This window comes from Lissotriton vulgaris, chromosome 11 (assembly GCF_964263255.1).
Source record: "Lissotriton vulgaris chromosome 11, aLisVul1.2, whole genome shotgun sequence".
NCBI classification, from domain to species: domain Eukaryota; kingdom Metazoa; phylum Chordata; class Amphibia; order Caudata; family Salamandridae; genus Lissotriton; species Lissotriton vulgaris.
In genome coordinates this window covers 1038945384-1038964657 of record NC_141699.1, presented here as the reverse complement: position 1 = coordinate 1038964657, position 19274 = coordinate 1038945384, and the positions used below count along the sequence as shown (strand labels likewise).

General features: G+C 42.0%; 1 protein-coding gene across 1 annotated transcript in view; it reads left to right on the top strand.

The window, feature by feature from the left end:
- USP13 (ubiquitin specific peptidase 13) overlaps positions 1-19274 on the top strand; it is a 365038-nt gene that overhangs the window by 70254 nt on the left and 275510 nt on the right. Inside the window, exons 2-3 of the mRNA XM_086944367.1 lie at positions 2392-2517; positions 4070-4130. Coding sequence (XP_086800493.1) covers positions 2392-2517; positions 4070-4130 — 187 coding nt within the window. The remainder of the gene's footprint in view (positions 1-2391; positions 2518-4069; positions 4131-19274) is intronic.

Here is a 19274-nt window from a genome sequence, read left to right as displayed (position 1 = left end):
TTGATTATATAGTTAGGGTTATTCGAGGTACATGATACAAGCAAGTCGCTTTTCGTGCGAATCCTTGCTCCATCACTCTTCATCTTCTTGTCGTCTTCCTGTCTGGAGTCTGGCAGCCGGAATCACCCAGGCTCCCAAGCTCCATTGACCAATCACAACGCTGCAGCATTTTGATTGGTCTGAGGCTTGTATTTTGGCGCTCAGACCTAGCTTTGGAGCCTGGGGCATGTTCTCCACCCAGGCTGTAATGCAGCCTGGATGGAGAACATGGCAAGTGCGCATGACTGTTTTGGGCGGCCCGAGTGGGCCCGTCAAAATATCATTCACACTTGGAGTGTCACCACTCCTCCCCCTGCAGTGCTTTGGCGTCACGGGGTCCAGCCCCGCCCCCAGGAAAGAATGGAGCCCTGCAGTAGGAAAAAGAAAATGATAATATCGTTAAGTTATTATCTTTTTTCCCCCCATTTTTCACTGCTCGGAGAGTGGGATGTGGCTCCTCCGCCTCAGTGGAGGAGCTGCCACTGGCGATGTCAAGGTAATAGGGGTGGGGCTTCTAACAATGACGACGCAGGGAGCCACAGCAACCCCGCCAATGGAGAGTGAGAAAAAGCCTGTTCCACCTGGATCCAGGATTTCCTATCAGGATTGTGGTTCCAGTCCAAGGAGGTGCTGCCAGAATATAAGCAGAAACGTCAGGGAACGCCAAACCTCTGTCCGAGACTGGCCTCCCTAAAGTCACTCCCCCCACCGTTGGGGACTAATCCCCTCCCCCCCACACAAAAGCTGTCATTTTCTTTTTTTGGGGGTAAAATATTTTTATTAAGGTTAACATCAGATCACAGCCGATTACATTCAAGCGCATCATGGGCCATATGTATCAAGATACCAATTAGCGATTCTGTAATAGCGATTTTTAAGAAATTGCTAATTGGTATGTATCAAGAAAATCGCAAATTTTTTGCGATTTCTTGATATTCCTTAATTGCGAATTCGCAAATTGCGAATTCGCAATTAAGGAATACTTTCCCATTCATTTCTATGGGCCTCCCAGCCCATAGGAAGGAATGGGAAATTATTCTCAATTTGCGATTCGCAATTTGCTAATTGCAAATTGAGAATAATTTCAAGGGTGCAGGGGTGTCCAAAGGACACCCTGTTGCACCCCTGAAATATGCATGGGTGCACATGTGGCGCACATACATGCCCTAAGGGCATGTATGTACGTCACATGGCACTTTGAAAAATGCTGAAATGTGCATTTTTCAAGGAAATCACAATTTACCACCAACTAGAAGTTGGTGGTAATTTGCGATTCCTTAAGGGCATTTTGGATTTTTTTTTTGCTTAATACATTGCATTTAAGGAATCGCATAATTTGCGATTCCTTAAATGCAAGCGCAAAATAAGGAATCGCAAATTTTGCGATTCATTATTGTGCACCCAAATTCTTTCATACATACCATTTTGCGAAAATGAGTTCGCAAACGCCGAAATTTCGTGAATTTCGGCATTTGCAAACCCATTTGGCCTTGATACATATGGCCCCATATTACCAAAAAGTTCAGTTATTATCAGTCTTTTGGCCATATAGAACGTTACATATAAACAAATGAGCTCTGCTATATTTCTCATCCCACTAAACAACGAAGTATTGCAAGTCGTCCCCCAGAGCCCTTCCACAGCGGTTTCAGTCGCTCAGATCTGGGTCTGAGACTTCCGAAGGAGGAGCGCATATGTCTCCACGAAATTCGTTCCATCTGCCCCACACCCTCTTCCATTTTTGTGGACAACCTCTGTTAATGAATACTGATTTCTCAGCCACCAGATCATAACACCACTGTTGATGGGAGGGGAAAAGCCAGCATTTTCATCCGGATATGCTTCCGTACCGAAGGTGGGAAGGCAAGTGGGAGAGTTTGAAGAACATATAACAATCTGTGCATAAATTCATTTCCAAGCTGTTAGGTCTACCCAGCCATGAGATTTCCAACTTCCCCATGCGACATAAGTCCTTAAAGAGTGCTGTGAGAAGTGGGGGTACATTGCAAACATGTAGGTCCTTCGTTTGATATCATGTACTATTTTAAACGTCCAATGTTCATCATAAAGTGATTCATGAACAACAAACTTCTTTCCATTGAATACGCATTACCATACACTTCCTCTAACAAAGAGCCAGACCTATTGGCTTTTACAATGTTTTTTTATAGTTTGTTCTAATGATAATGCAGTGCTGATTTGTGCAAACACTAAGGAGTTACTTTTTTGCGAAATATTTGTCATCAAAGGACCTAATTTATTTTCAGGTCTGGCTTGTTAGTCTTGTTTGTGTGCTTGCTTGGATTGTCCTTTGTTATGCACTTTGTAACACTTTATTTTTTTTTTCTCTAGGAGTCTGATGGAGGCCTTTATGTGTGCATGAGCACTTTCTTGGGGTTTGGAAGGGAACACGTGGAAAGGCACTACAGAAAGACAGGCCAATGTGTATATATGCATCTTAAGAGACACGCACGACCGGTGAGAAATGTTTTCTACTTTCCAAATTGCCCATGTTGGTCCTTTGCAATTTTTTGTATGACTCTTATAGCCAAACTATGTCATACCAACAACATGAAAAGCATAATAATCAATACAAAAGTGTTTATAAGAGGTAATAAGTAATTGGTATCCTTCATAAATAAATGTGCATGGATTAATACTATTTTGGGTACCTTAAGATGAAATAAGCAACTCTTAGAAGCTGTGTTTATATGTAAGATACAAATACAAAGTTCACATTGATTAGAAAACTCAGGTCCTGGGCTGGAGGCAGGAAATCTGGTTCGAGACCTCCATTCCATGGGTGTTTTTTAATCACACTTGTATTACAACTAACCTAGAGAAACTTAGACTTTATCCAAATGTTGATTGTTATTATTGTCAGGCTAGTCAGCAGATATCACATTCAATCTAAAGAAGTTTGTATGTTTGCTGACGTATAAACCTGGAATCCATACACTGGGAGCCTTAATGAGGTGGGCAAACTTAAATATTAAAGGGGTGGGAGTTCCAAAGCCTGGAGTGAGTGCAGGTTGCAGACATGAACTGAAAGCTGCTGGTATCCCTAGAAAATGTTTCAGTCCTATAAACCTTACGCAGATTGAGAGAACAATCTTACCTACCCAGTCAGACCTTCCCCAAGAAGGCTCGAGATTATCCTCTCCCCCTCCACACAAAAATGTTAAACATATCGAGGCAAGTGATTCATTTCATAGAATTATTTTAAAATAAAGCACAATGCCACCAGCAATTCCATTTGAAACTAGTGAAATAGTCAAATAATTAAGTACAAAAAAGATCATGTTAAATGCATCGTTCATTTTACTGGTTAAACCATGGCACCCTTGAAAGGTTTTCTGTAAAGTGTGGTTGGCCTTGAGTTGTCTGTGAACATGAAGACCCTCCTAAGCAGGAAATGATCCTTTGCCCTTAAGAACTGTTGCTTCCCCAGGCCTTCTTTCCTACTGGGTGCCGCGGGTAATGTTTTTACCCTTTTAGCCCCGAAATCAGCCCACATTCATCCAGTCTATGGGGGTGGTTGCTTGTGACTGCTGAGGAAAAGCAGTCCTATGGCTCAATCAATTATTGGATTCAGATGGTGACAATTCTCTTGCCGTTTGGCATGACAAGGCCATGTGTGTCTGTCTGTGTAACTTGACTGTAATACCTTTTCTTTAACTGTTGACAAATGGTGCCTCCTTTGCAATCTGTTGTTGGTTTTACTTCTTGGGTTTAATGCTGTGTTTCACCTTTGATTTTAGAGAGGGGAGACTCACCGCAGTTAGCAGCTCGTTTTGTTAAGTTTATTACAGAAATCAATTCCCCGAATCTTCCCTCTGTCAAAGTCCCCTTCCCCCCTGTGACATTCCTGCGCCCTTTTTAATTGAATTTGCAACCTCTCTGTTTTTAATTGATTTTTATATTGCCTTCTCTTTTTAAACTTTTAATCCTTAAAGGTTATTCCCTGACTGTGTATCGTGCAACGATCTTAATTAATTGTGCAAATAAAATTTACTTACTTTGATTTTAGAAAGCAACTGGGGCATCTGGCGGAACTTTACCAAAACGAAAGAATGGCAAGATTTTTTTAGGTAAAGTAAATCTTGTTTTCAAATTGGTACAACATGCACCTAGTTTGTAGAAACGATGAAATGTAAGTGTTGTTTTTGCTTTTGATCCATTATGTTTTGTACATAACGCTTCCTGCGAAAATCTATGCAACCACAGGTACCACCCCTGCCTTGCTCCCCAGAATCGTGAAGAAGCTACTTGCGAGCGCAGTTACTGGGATCACATACGTTGCTAGCTAAAAGGGATCTCTGACTATAAGAAAGATTATCATAACATCAATGCCTTTCTAGTAACTGTGAAGCAAAGACAGAAACCCCTCAAAGGTGTACAATCTTTACAGACAGGCAAAACATAACAGCACCTCACAGCACTACCCATTTAAAGTGTAAATAGGGCTGGGAGTAGTCACTTGTTAGGAGATATGATAGGCTCAGGTACACGCTGCTCTGCTATTTGTTGTAAGCAAACCCTGGCAAAGGCAATTGAAATAAATCATTCATTAAAATATGGAGATTGTTTGCAATTTGACAACAAACATTTCAAATAAAACCGGAAATGTACAGATGGGCATAAAATATACCAAGACCCATAGAAAATTAGAAATCTATCTCACTGGGTTAGTGTTGGAAGTGCAGGGGCCACACTGGGCCCTTTGAAATGCCTGCATTTTTCTCCTGATAATCATGTAGCCACATTATGATAAATCTCTCAAATACATCTTGGGTAAGTAAGGAATCGTTGAGCAGCCATGCATTAAGTAAATATTGTCTTCAAGGCCTCCACATCTGGGCCACCAAGGGTCAGCTTAAGGATTCACTTCACTCACATTCCTGACTTCCCGAAGATCTCTTTTTCCATTTCCTCTGATCTCGGGGAGAAGATTCAATGCATAGAAATTCCTGACGAACATGACTACCCGTATGGCATCATGGTCCTAGTAGCTGATGGACATGGTTCATGAGAGATCGTAACCATGCCACCATGTGTATGTCTGGGGGAAACCACCTTTACAATGCAGTCATTACATTGCACTACCGTTACATAGCAGTCATTACATCCTTTACATCGCATGTCATTACAACGCAACCATTACATTGCATGTTACTACAACGCATGTCATTACAACACATGTCACTACAGCGCAGGCATTACATCGCAAGTCATTACATTGCATACCATTACACTATCCAACACTTACCCTAATGTTGCACTCACTGGAGTTAGAATAGTAATTGTTACGCCTACACTATCCAACACTTACCCTACTGTTGCACTCACTGGAGTTAGAATAGTAATTATTACCCCTATACTATCCAACACTTACCTTAAATGCGATGTAATGGTATGCATTGTAATGGTTTGCGTTGTAAAGATATAATGCGATGTAATGGAATACGTTGTAAAGGTAGTTTCTGAAAATGCGATGTAATGGCATGCAATGTAAAAGAATGCATTGTAAAGGATGTTGCGATGTAAAAACTGCGTTGTAAAGGCAGGCATTGTAAATGTATGCATTGTATACATTCATGTCTGGTTATACTATGGTTCCAGAGATTGTTTTACTCTGGTTCTATCTGCAACAGTGAATGCAGCGAATATATTTTTCTGCTTTATTCCTGTGCTGCTTTTTATACTGCAGTACTTTCTTATTCTGGTTTTGTATTTCTATAAGTCTGTCTAAAGTCATGTTTGGTGGCTTTACAGATGACTCCTCCTTTCTACTTAACTTCAATGATTCTTTCTGAAATTTGTCTTCAAATGGTCACTATTGTTCTACATAAATGTTAATTCACTGAAAATAGGCAGATCTGTCGGGGAGGACTGACATACATTTGATAACCTCAATCAATCCGGATTCATACGTGCACACCTAAAATATCTTTGACATATGCTTTTAACATCCATACTTGCTTACTTCGAAATCTGTTGAAACCTCAACACACTCGTTTCTCCCCAAGCAGGATAAATCCTCAGTGGTGGGCACCTTCCAAGCATCTTGCATTGCTTGTGTATGAACAGATGTTATGGTCTCCTGCTAATCTGTTCCTCCATAAGAGTATCCAGCTTGCATTTTTACATAAGACATTTAAGTTAAACATTTGTTAGACTACAGATGATTACATTTTTTGCATTATGGAGAATTTCAAAAGTGCTCCAATAGGTTTCAGTTGTTGTCATTGGTGTATAATATAATGTTCCAAACAAGTTACATCCAAATGACCTTTGATCTTGCCAAGGCTTTGGTAAAGAAAAAAAGCTCCTTTCCTGCTTCATCTTCACTTGTACTTTGCCAGTTCGACCAATTATTTTTGCAAATATCTGAGCTGGCCCTAATGCACTCCTTTTTTATCAAACACCATCTTAGCCGCTTTCCTTTACCTAATCATCGAACTGCCATGCGAGAATTGGAGTTTAGACTTTGTCCTATTTTGGGCCGATAGCCTGGAACAAGCTCCCTTTTGAACTATGTGCTATGGCTGATATATCTACATTCAAGAAAAAGCAAAAAACGTGGTTGTTCCAACAGGATTCATTCTACAGGCGTATATTGCTGGTAGTCTTTGAAGATAGCGCCGGTAAACTCCAAGGAGTATCCATGCGCTCTACAAAAATCAACTTTCGGATCCTTATGACGTAAAGTTCACCTGTTTGTAGTAATTTTCTAAAGTCTAAACTTTATTGTAATGTTCTAAAAAGTACCTTCCCTATCATCAGATTTGCATAAGGTGATGTGTTTTCATAGGAAGAAGCATAGCTCAAAATCCACACACTTATCCACTTACATGTTATGTAAATATGTATTATGACCTATGACAAATATATACATGTAATGCAAAATGTATGTGTTTATTGTTCTATTCAGATCATATTTCAACAATGTTGTTTTTTGTTGTTTTTTTCGTTTTTGCTATAACCAAAATACAATACGTTTATAAATGTATACACACATACCCACACATCTGGATCTACCTATATGTATGCAAATATATGTAACATATACACATATAAGCATTATGCTTATTATTATGGATGTACAAGGAATGAATCCCTATATATCAGCATCCATATGTACATGCATGTAATAATAGTTAAATTTTCAGACATACCCCTGTATGTTGTGCATATACATAGACTGTATATATACATTACTTTTAAAAATATGTTGTTATACACTTTAAAAAAACACACCTTTATTGGCATTTCTTGAGTTCATTCAGTGTATTCAGTGTAAGGTATTAATACAATTGTGATTTACAATTCAGGTATCGTGACCGGATAGTTTCTTTTTTAATAATATACAATTTTTGTCCTAAAATTACTCTGGAAATTGCTTCTGCCTCGAGTTGGGACCCTGGACTGCTGTTTTCTACCTCTGCCTTCACCCTAACTGCTCGCAGAACCCGCTGCGCGGGTCCCGCTTCGTGTGGGGCTCCTTGTGGGAGGTTGAATCTGCAGGGCTGCGAGCGTGTTGCGGCGCAGGACTCCAAGTCCCAGGAGCGCCAGCAACCCCCAACCGCCACCACCTGGGACGCTCTCCCTGCAGCTCCTCCCTGCAAACATCATAGTTAAAAGCCGTCTCCGTTGGCTGTAAGTTGGATTACTCTGGAAATTGCTTCTGCCTCGAGTTGGGACCCTGGACTGCTGTTTTCTACCTCTGCCTTCACCCTAACTGCTCGCGGAACCCGCTGCGCGGGTCCCGCTTCGTGTGGGGCTCCTTGTGGGAGGTTGACTCTGCAGGGCTGCGAGCGTGTTGCGGCGCAGGACTCCAAGTCCCAGGAGCGCCAGCAACCCCCAACCGCCACCACCTGGGACGCTCTCCCTGCAGCTCCTCCTCTTTTTCAAAAGGATTGTACATTAGTAGCAGCCGTGTCCCGCTGCGCGGGAGCGCGCGGGAGTGCGCCCGGGAGAAGCCCGGGATAAGGGCGGGCCCTCTGTGGCCCTCAGAGGCCTGAGGAGGCTGGGCTGGGCCAGAACCCCTGCTCGAACATTGTACTGTACTGGACTATTGGAGTAAGTGTTTGGGAGCTATTTTATTGTTGAACATTATGTCGGTTGAAACCCTAACCCCGGAGCTTGTTGGCCCCGAGAAACCTGTGAGTTTGATTAATGGGAAATTAGATAATTATTTCAAGAAATCTGTTATGGATACCCCCACTACTCCTACCCTTGCAGAACGCCGGGCTGAGCGCCGACGCTCGGTAGAGAGCCTAAAAAATAGAGTATTATCCGATTCACCTGTTCTGATTAGTTCTACTTTGGAGGGTGGTTTAATTGAGAATGTTTGCACTCTCACTCAGGACAGCGTTCTTTTAATATTCAGAGAGGGTACGCCTACAATTGATATAGAACCCCAGGACATTACCAATACCACATCTAATCCAACTAACTCTAGTATAATCAAAAACATAGTTACAACCAAGGCACTAATAACCCCCACCCCTAGGCAAATTAAATCAGCAAGAAATAGGGTAAAGAAAGTTACACCTACTAAAATGTATGGCCCCCCACCTAACAAAAAGAGGCGGAAAAGGTCCGACCTACCAAAAAGGAAAATTAATCATGCTGATTTTGGCGTTAAAAACGATGCTAGTATAGGGGGAGAGCGGGTACCAACTATGGATAAAGGAAGGATAGCTACATCACCTATACATTCTTGCCCCACCCCCAAAGTAGTACAGTTCAGCTCTATACCTGATAACTCTCCTGCCGTTGTGACACCACAGGAATCTTCAAATGGTGTCCTAATTGATAGTATAGAGTCCATAATACGGACCTATACTCTTGCCATTGTAGAAAGACTTAACAAAATGGACAACAGGCTGGGGAAGATAGAGCGTGAACTGGGTAGCAAGTTAGCAATCACCAAGGTACCGTCTAATCCTGTCCTGCAAACTTCCACTATACCAACCCCTTCAAGTACACCAGTTTTAATCCCCACACCTGCCCCTGTCCAGATTGCAGGTATGCCACAATCATTACAAACTGTGAAAGAAACTATACCTAAAGCTAACCCTGCATTACCTAATAGTTTACCCGCACTGCCCCCCGCTGTAACGGTTACCGGTTCGGCGAAGAGCATAGGTCAAGCTCCCGGGAATCAGAAGAGGGACAGAGGGAATGGGCGACCCACACGAAGCAATTATAACAAGGGCCCCCTCCCAGAACTTCCACCGGAAGCAGTGCCTTTCGTGGTGGTACTTACTGGGGTGCCAGAGCTAGAGGCGAACAAACGCGAAGGTTTTGCCCAGTTGAAGAACAAAATAATGCATTGGTTGAGTATGTATAGACCCATTGCAAAAAACATTAATGGCGAAATCGTCCATGTTCGTCGTCTTCCCTTGCTGGGGGGAAGACCCAAAGACATCGAGGGAGATATAGTGGTCATCAATTTTAGAGACCAGAATGCTATCCATTTCATACTTACCTGGCCTTCCGATCATGACAGTAATCATATCACCCCTCGCCCTCTTACTTATTTTTATCCCCGCTCAGTGGTGTTTCCACCCCATCACCAATTCCTGTCAGCCCCTCTCCCCCCTTTACTGAGGCAAGTGTACCCAAATCCATACTGTCCACCCGTATATAATAACGGTTTTACAACCAATGGTCATCATAACATAACAGTAGCTGACCCGCATGGGTGGAATATTGTGGCTCCAAGGCATAATTCTGCCACACACAGGAGAATGGATCATCTCAAACCCTTCACGCCCCTAGAGACCACCAATAGGTTTGACCTGTTTAGCGGCTTGGAGGACTGTGATTGAAGCCAACTAGTCATGGGGGAGGTGGGTGAAGGAACATGTGGAGATGAAGGGGGGGATGTGGGTCTGTGTATGGTGGCGAGAGGCTCTACTATGGACAACCTGCCTAAGGGGTTTAATGCTGCCCGTTATCCCAGTTGCAATAAACTCACTATTGGGCAGATTCAATGTAACCCGGATCCCTTTACTCCGGGAGATGGTATCATAACACCCATAGACTTACCGATGTGGGGTAGTATTCCCCGGGTATCCGATGAACACACGATCAGGAATGTAACCCCTCTCCATATGAGCCCTCTGCCCAATGAGGCCGTAAGTTCAATAGAGAGAGGCTATAAGTTAGGGAGTTGGAATATTGCTGGGTAGAACAACAAGACGGATCGTTTAGGTTGGTTAGAATTTCTAACCCAATTCGACATCCTATGTCTCCAGGAGACTTGGGCAGTTGAAGACGTCTACCTTGATGGGTATGCTGCCTATAATTGTCAAGCACAGCCATCCAACATGGGAAGAGCTAGCGGCGGGTTGGTGATATTGCTCTCTGTGAGGCTGCCGGTACAAGTGAAAATCCATCTGACTGTTGGTCTGCACTCGCAGCTGTTATGGTTGCAACACAGGGATGGGCGGAATGTCCTAATAATAAACCATTACAATAACGTTTTTGACCACTCATACACTGTTATGGTTGAAGAACTTGATGCGGAGGTGGAGAGACTGTGTGGCCGTAGCAGAGTGCCTTTTGAAATTCTGTGGGGAGGCGATTTCAACATTCACATGTGTCCCTTTGCTGGCACGAGGGTGTGTGGGTATGGCGGGGAGGCTGGAGATGATCAGGCCCACTTTCTACATTCGGCCTATGGTGAATCTTTAAACACTCTCATGCTCAAATTGGATTTATGTATCATGTTATCTGGTGTAGACAGTGAGGGTAATTCGGTAACAACCTTTATTGGTAGGAACTGTGCGACGGTTATCGATTACCTCATCGTCTCCTCCAGTATTATGACTTTTTGTACCCCCCCTGTAATAGTTGACCTAGCCCTTAGTGACCACAATTGTTTAACAATGTATCTCTCTTTGTGGGGGGATAAGTCAAAGGTGTCGCATGGTACCGTGACAGACGTTGTTCCACACAGATTAAATGGCCCTAGAATTAAATGGGGTAGGCATAATGAGAAACGCCTACTAAGCACCATAGTGTCAGCCTGTTTAGATGAGGTAGAATGCTGTCTTGAACCCGATAAAGGTAGTGCCGATATATTAGTTAGTTTTGATACCATTAATAAAAATATCGCAAACATTTTAACTGGTACAAAACCTAAAGGCACTAGGACCACTAGTGGATGGTTCAACAAGGAATGCACCAAATCCCTACAAAAACTAAAAGCCGCCCTTAATTGCAAACCTAGGGATAAGGAAGCAGTTAGGGCTCTGAGGCGGGAATACACCACTCACCTGAAGGCCAGGAAACAGGAATTAAGGGAAGAGGCCTGGGACAACCTGACCATGGCCGTGGATCTTAAGGATGCTAAGCTCTTCTGGTCCACGGTCAACAGTCCTTTTCTTCAAAAGGATGAAGCCCCAGTCTTGTCTGCCCAAGTGAGCGAAGAACAATGGGTTGCCCATTTTTCCAGCATTTTTAACCCCAACAGATTAGACGCAGGGGGTGACAGGGATGCTGTGGTTGCCACCCCCCTACCTCTTAACATCACAGTCACCGAGGTGGATACTGCCATCCGGTGTAGTAAGGGAGGAAAGGCACCGGGCCCCGACGGGGTACCCGTTGATCTCTATAAAGCTGAGGTATCCCTTTGGAGTACACTGCTGACCAAGGTGTTTAATGCAGCAGCAATGACCCAAGCCCCTCAGGCCTGGGGGGAATCTATCATCATTCCTATTTATAAAAAAGGTGGGAGAGGAGAGGCAAAAAATTATCGCCCTATCTCGCTCCTTACTGCATCCCTAAAAATTATGAGTAGGGTATTATTGAGCCGCTTGGAGGATTGGGTTGAAGAAAAGGGTGTCCTGGCGGACTCCCAGTTTGGTTTCCGAAAGGGGCTAGGCACAATAGAACAGTGCATAAACCTGGACCTCATCATAGGCAAATATACACGTGCTAAGCAAGGCTTGTTGTTTCTTTGCTTTGCTGACCTCTCCAGTGCTTTCGACCTGGTTGATCATGGTCTTCTGTGGTCAACCCTACTGGATATGGGTGCCCCACGGGAAATCATCTACTTCTTAGCCCAATTGTATAGGAACCTGTCGGCTAAGATACGTTACGGGCAATCAGGAGAGTGTTCCCCTAATATTCTGATTGGCTCTGGTATTAGGCAAGGATGTGTCCTTGCCCCTCTTCTTTTCTCCCTTTTTATTAACGCAATTGAGTCTGAACTACGTGCTGTCAATGCTGACGCACCGACCGCCGACGGCATACCCATTCCGGTATTGCTTTATGCTGATGACGCGGTCCTACTCTCGAGAACCCCTCTTGGGCTGCAGAAACTCATGGACAAATTTGTGGATTTTATCAACGGGAGAAAATTAAAAATTAACAATTCAAAAACCTTTATTATGGCCTGTGGCAAGAAAGTCAAAAATCTAAGACCTTTTACAGTTATGGATCAAACAATACAAGTGGTTGACAAATTTTGCTATTTAGGCATCACTTTTAATAGTGGGGGGATGTGGGCGTCTGAAATGACCAATGTAAGAGCTAAAATGGCCAAGTGTTCCTTTGGCATATTTAAGTTTGCAACTAAGCTAGGCTCTAGGCGGATACCCGACATGCTGTACTTATATCGCCAGAAAGTGTTGCCCTGGCCCTCTATGGTTCAGGTGTATGGGGCCATTGTAACCATTATATGCTCCAGGTAGAGGAAAACAAATTCGTTAAAAAGCTTTTATGCTTACCATCCTCTGCTTCAACCAAACTGATCCACCAGGAGGTTGGTCTGGAACATCTTTCTGATTTGATCAGCCTAAGACCACTTCTAGTATGGAGATCTATTTGGATTAAGGAGCAGACGGGGTTCACAAAAAAGATCATTCTTGACTGTCTCCACTTGGACAAATGTTCCCGTATCCCCTGGCTCAACTATATTATCCAGGTATTTAAGGATGTCTTCAATCTTTCTGTGTGTGATAACCCACCCTGTGTTATAGACATCCCTAAGAAAGAGCTCAAACATGTATTCCTGAGAGCTGGTACTGTAAAGCGTATTGCTGCTACCTCTCAGTATTCTACACATGTTTTCTACGATAGGTACAACAGGGTAGAATCGGGATTCGCAGGATACCTTAGAATGGTCACCATTCGTTCCCACCAATATGTATTGACAAGATTGCGGATGGGGACTGTTCACTTGCTTGTTGAGTATCCACACATCAAGACCCACACTGTTGCCCCCTGTCCATGTGACGGGATTACAAAGCAAAGCCCGGAGCACTTTTTATTGTTATGCCCTTTTTATCTTCATCTCCGTAAACTATATTTGAAACCACTTTTTAAAAGGTACAATGTATCCACAATCGAATCTGCTATGAGGCTCTTATTTGGACTTGATTCGCAGGACATTTGCTTTTTTACTGCAGTATTCATTTTAAAGTCTGTACACTTGAGGAATATTATGTCCCTTGATACATGATTATTCTAAATCAGCTGTATTTATATGTATTTTATCGATTTATGTATGTATGTACTTTTATGATTATTATCAACAAATGATCGAATAAAGTTTTTGAATTGAATTGAATTGGAAAAACATTGGCTTTCTTGTTTACAATAACTTTTTTTAAAAAAAAAACAGTTATGTTGCTTATTTTTAATTACACAATTATTGTACTTTCGATTTGAAATTAAGAAACTGTATAACTCTCTCTCATTCCCCTACCCCCCGTCCCCTGGTAGCCGGCTATATTTCTACAAAGTATGAATACGGACATTGACCTTGCTCCTGGCATTTGAATAGCGATTGAATTTTCATTTTCACTGATTTGGTGTGTCCTACATGGATGTCCAGGGTAGGGTTATATTGTTATACACTTATAGTAACTTTTACTTCTAAACATATTTACATTCTCTGATGAATATGTTTTATGCTAAAAGGAGAAGAAATCTATATGTGGATACTCATCTCCATATATAGTTTTTCTATATACATTGACCTACTGATGGATGTGTTGTATATACATAAATGTCTTGTTAGATATGGAAGATCGATTTTAATAAAGTAACTAGTTTATATTTTTTAAAATAAATATACATAGCCAGAGAAAATATACATTACTTATATGTGTGTGTGTGTGTTAACATATACATACAAATAAAAGTGCCGTCCCTATGCTAAATAAAGACCCATATATCTCCATATATGTGCATACCCACACAGATCTCTCTATAGATAAACATTTATATAAATGCAGTGTGGGTAAGGGTGTAAATATGTATGCATTTTGATCTCTTATACACACACATATGTCTGTGTATGTATATATTTATACACACACACACACACACACACACACACACACACACATATATACTTTATCTATTATGCGCCTTTGCACGAGTTCACTTTTAAGGATTTATAATGGGGGATCCCACTGTAAAATTAAGTGAAATATTTATGAAATAAGCACTAGGGGTTGCAATAAGTGCCACAGATATCCTATGGAGGACTAAGGTGTTGGAAAATGATAAATACTCATAAACAGCAATGGGAAATTTCACTATCTATATGATTTAGTGAGCCCTTAATGAACTAGTGTAGTTGTATAGAGGTTAAAACATTTTGTCGCTACTCATGTGGTTAATTGTAAATAAGTATTATGAATATGTTAATGGAGAATTTGTTTCATTTATTATAGTTTGAGCACGATAGGTTGAGCACTGATTAAAATTAGAAAGTTTTGCAAATGGATAAATAGAGTTGAAAATAAGTACGGAAACTCTTAAGCATTTATGCAGTTATCTTCTTTTTTCTAAAAAAACTTTAATTGTTGAAGGAATGGAGTTTTTTCTGAATATGGTACAAATTATTTGCATAATGAGAATGAGAATGTGTATATGCAAACGTATTTAAACAGTTATAAATGCTCCATTAATTTCAATGTATTTAAACGGATAGCATTTTCTCTATGTCCATTTGTACATGTGAGCACTTGCACTTTAAAAGGAGGTTGAATTTATGGCATCGTCATGTGACCAAGGCCGCAGGGACGGCCGAAACGCGTCATGACTAGCTGTTGGGGTTAATAAACACTGCAGAAAACTACAGGAAGTGGTCCTTGCCTTGTTTTTTTCGCCTAGGAACGGTGAAAGTACTGCGAGGTATTGCAGATATATATATATATATATATATATATATATTTGTATTTGTATTTGTAGTTAAATTTATAGGGCGCACAGCTACCCACAAGGGGTCTCCCGGCGCCAAAGAAGCAGTGATTAGCGCATCGCAGGTGTTATTGAGAGAAGAGCCAGGTCTTAAGCTCTCTGCGGAATTTCAGCAAAGATGGTTCGAGTTTCAATGACGCCGGGAGGGAGTTCCAAAACCTGGGGCCAGCGCAAGAGAAGGCACGCCCGCCCATTCTCATTAGTTTGAAGCGTGGAATTTGGAAATTGCCTCGACCGGATGATCTAAGGGGCTGGGAGGGAGAGTATTGTTGAACAAGAGCCTGGAGGTAACCTGGGGCTGACCCTCCCTTGATTTTGTGCATGAAGCAAAGTGCCTTGAATTTGACACGATTGACAATGCAGAGCCAATGAAGGTCTCTAAGAACAGGGGAGATTGGGGATCTCCATTGGACCTTGCATAGGAGCCGGGCAGCTGAATTCTGGACTAGTTGAAGCCTTCTCTGGAGCTCCAATGTGACTCCGAGATACAGTACATTGCCGTAATCAGGCGGGAGGTGATTAGGGCGTGGACCACTGAGCGACTGGTCCCTACTGGTAGCATCCATAATATTTTTCTTAGCCAGCCCAGGATGGAAAAACACGTGGCGGCCACCTTAACCACTTGGTGTCGCATCGAGAGCGAGTCATCCAGGACAAAACCAAGGTTACAAACCTGGGTCACTGGGAGAGGTGGAGGGCCCATTTCAGGAGGCCAGTGCACAGGGCTCCAGAGATGTTTCTGTTTGCCCAAAATGAGCACCTCCGTCTTGTCTCCATTCAGCTTCAAAAGGTTAGTCTGCATCCATTCAGCCACTCGGCTGAGTCCAAGTTTAAGGACAGATGGAGCATTTACTGAGGCTGAGGAAAGGGAGGAGAGGATCTGGGTATCATCTGCGTATGAGTAGAGGGAAAGACCAGCGTCTTCCACGATGGTGGCCAGGGGTCTCACGTAGATATTAAAGAGCATAGGGCTCAGTGAAGACCCCTGCGGGACGCCATACGCAGATGATCGGACAGAGGAGGAGGAACCGGAAGAGACAACCTGAAAAGTGCGTTTATTCAAAAGATAGACATATACTCACACACATACGTACAGCAGAGGTTTTAATGCCTTGTACATACAGTTGTATTGTACTATTGTGTTGTGAGTATAGTGGTCATGTAGGGAAGAACCAGCTCTTGACTAGTCTTTTGAAGCTTAAATGGTTGTGTGTTGATCTTACGTTTGAGGGTCAACAATTCCATAGTTTGGCTGTTTGAACAGAGAAAGATGTTCCAGCCATGTTTTTTTCTTGTATGCTGGATATTTTAGGCAGGATGCTATTCTAAAGTGGAGGTACGTTTATCATATGTATTTGGTGATTTTCTTCCTTATGAAAACTAGTCATTGGTCCCGTATTTCTTTGTGGATGTTACAAAACAGCTTGAGGGAGAATCTTCTGGCAGCGAACGTAAGGCCCGGAACTCAAGGGAGATGTGTGCTTCTGGCACATGTATTCTAGCAGAACTTGTGATAGTGCTTGTGGTACATGAGGAGGAGTCTGTCAGCAGAGTTTTGAATTCTCTGTAATCTTCTCATAGTTGGTAAAGGTGAGTGGTTACATCGACCTTTAGAGTAATCAAGTTTTGATATGTCTAGAGAGATTTTCAGTGAGACATTGTAGTGAATACTAGGTATGGGAAGATGCATCACAGCGTGTTTATTGGACGAAAGCTTGATCTGGCTACTTTATCAGCTTAGGCATTCATTGATAGCTCGGTGTCCATGGAAATTCCGAGGTTTCTCATCTCCTTAGATAATTTTGGCAGTGGTCTTAGATTGTCAGACCGGGTGCAGAGTGTGTCACTGTCATAAGGTTTCAAGTCACCACAGCTGAGTATTTCAGTTTTGCATGCATTCAATTTGAGGTGCCTACATGTCATCCGTTAGTCAACAGCCCAGAGGTAACTGAAGATTTTGGATTTTCCAATGTCCTTGGGTCTTTCCAATTCCAGAAGTGTCTGCATGTTGTTTCTGTAGTTAAAGCAGGTGAAGTAAAAGCCCTTGATCAGTTCTGTTAACGATTTCATGTTGATATTGAAAAGCATGGGTGAAATTATTGAGCTTTGAGGGACTCCAGCTTTTAGGCCGTATGAGTTTAAAGAGAATGGAGGAGTAAGAATGAAACTTGTTCTATTGTGAAGGTAGGATGTGATCCAAATGAAAGCCCTCAATCTGCTTCCTTGAGTCTTTGATTAGTGTTTCATGATCAACAGTGTGAAAGTCCACTGGAAGATCTTTGAGAAGTAGGCCAACTACTCCATATTTGTCTACTGTGTTTTAAGATCATTACAGATTAAGATTGGGGCTGATTTCTTGTCCCTTCCTGAATGAAATCCAGTTTGGAAATCGGAAAGTAGAAAGTTGTCTTCAGTGAATTGTGACATGTGTGGTGAAGGCTGCTCTTGTAAGTTTGCCCAGGAATGGTCCTTATGCTTAAGGCCTTCGGTCTTGAGTGTTCAGCAAGTTTCTTTAATGATGGGCGAATGTATGCCTCTCTAAAGTATTTTGGAAAAACTCCTGTAGTTAAGGAATTGGTGAAAAGGGAAATAGCTGCTGAAGTTCTTAAAAGAATATTTTTGAAGATGTGAGGTGGACATAGAATGGAGGGGCAGCCAGCTGGTGCTCTTGCTTTGACAAGATCCCAAAATAAATTCAGTTGGTGATAGTTCTTTGAAGGAATGTCAAGGCTGTGTTAGCCTTCCCCTATAGGGGGTTGTGGCAAATTGGGGGATGTTGTTGTTTTTTTGTTAATTAACAGAATCCAGCATGGTTCCTTTAGTAGTGTAATGAATTGGCAGTTTGTAACAAAAATCTTGAAAATGGGATTGGTTCCTTCTGTACACTTTAGCTTACGGAATTCTGTGAATATTTTCTAAAAAACAAATATTGGTACATTTTGCATTGTGGATTCAGCTGGAATAATATAGGGCCAGATGTAGGTGGCCAAATACCGGTCGGTAACTGCCGATTTCGGTATTTGGAGTTTTAGATGTAGGGGGCTTGAATTGTACAGATTCGGTAAGTTTACCGAATCGGTAAATCTACATGTAGGAGGCACTGAAAACATTGCCACAGGCCCTTAAGAATTCGTTATTTACCACGAAAGTGCATGTATGTGTGTAAGTGCATGTATGTGTGTCACATGGCACACAAGCCTGAATCAGGGGTGCAACAGGGAGTCAAAGTGACACCCTGCCACCCTTGACTATTCGGTAATTTTACTGAATCGGTATTTACCGATTCGGTAATTGACATTGATTCCTATGGGCCTCAAGGCCCATAGGAATCCATGTCAATTACCGAATCGGTAAAACCGATTTGGTAATTACCGAATCTTAACGATTTGGTAATTGTTACCGAATATTTACCTTCATGGCATTTACCGACTTCTAAATTCTGAATCGGTAAAATTCGGTATTTACGAATCGGTAAATGTCATTTAACTACATCTGGCCCATAGTTTTTCAGCTTTTTTGATTAGTAATTCTGCATCCAAGGAGTGTATTTTCTTTGACTATGTGTAGATGTTTTCAGCGGAATTAAGAGAAGTTTTCAGTGGAAGTAGAGATCAAAAGCTTCATGGAGCCATTCATAGAAAGCTTGTACAGAATTTATTGTGACCTAATCTCTGTTGTAGGTAAGCAGGTTTTTTTAGTCCCTGAGACTCCGTTTTATTCCAAGGTCGATATGTAGATGCATCGAAGATGAGTTTAACTAGAGAAAATTATGTTGTCTTGTGTTGGACGGCAACCAGGTTAATGGTCCGACCATGTGACCGGAGTAATCCTTTTCAAACTATATGTTGAGGTCTCCAGGACTTGAATATATTGAAAGAAGGTTCTAGATTGTGTTTAGAAATGTGTCTGGGAATGTTTCATTGCTAGACGGTAGCCTGTAAAAAAGGATAAAGTTACAAGAAAAGGTTTGGGTATGGTTGCATCTTAGAAGAAGGGCCTCATAA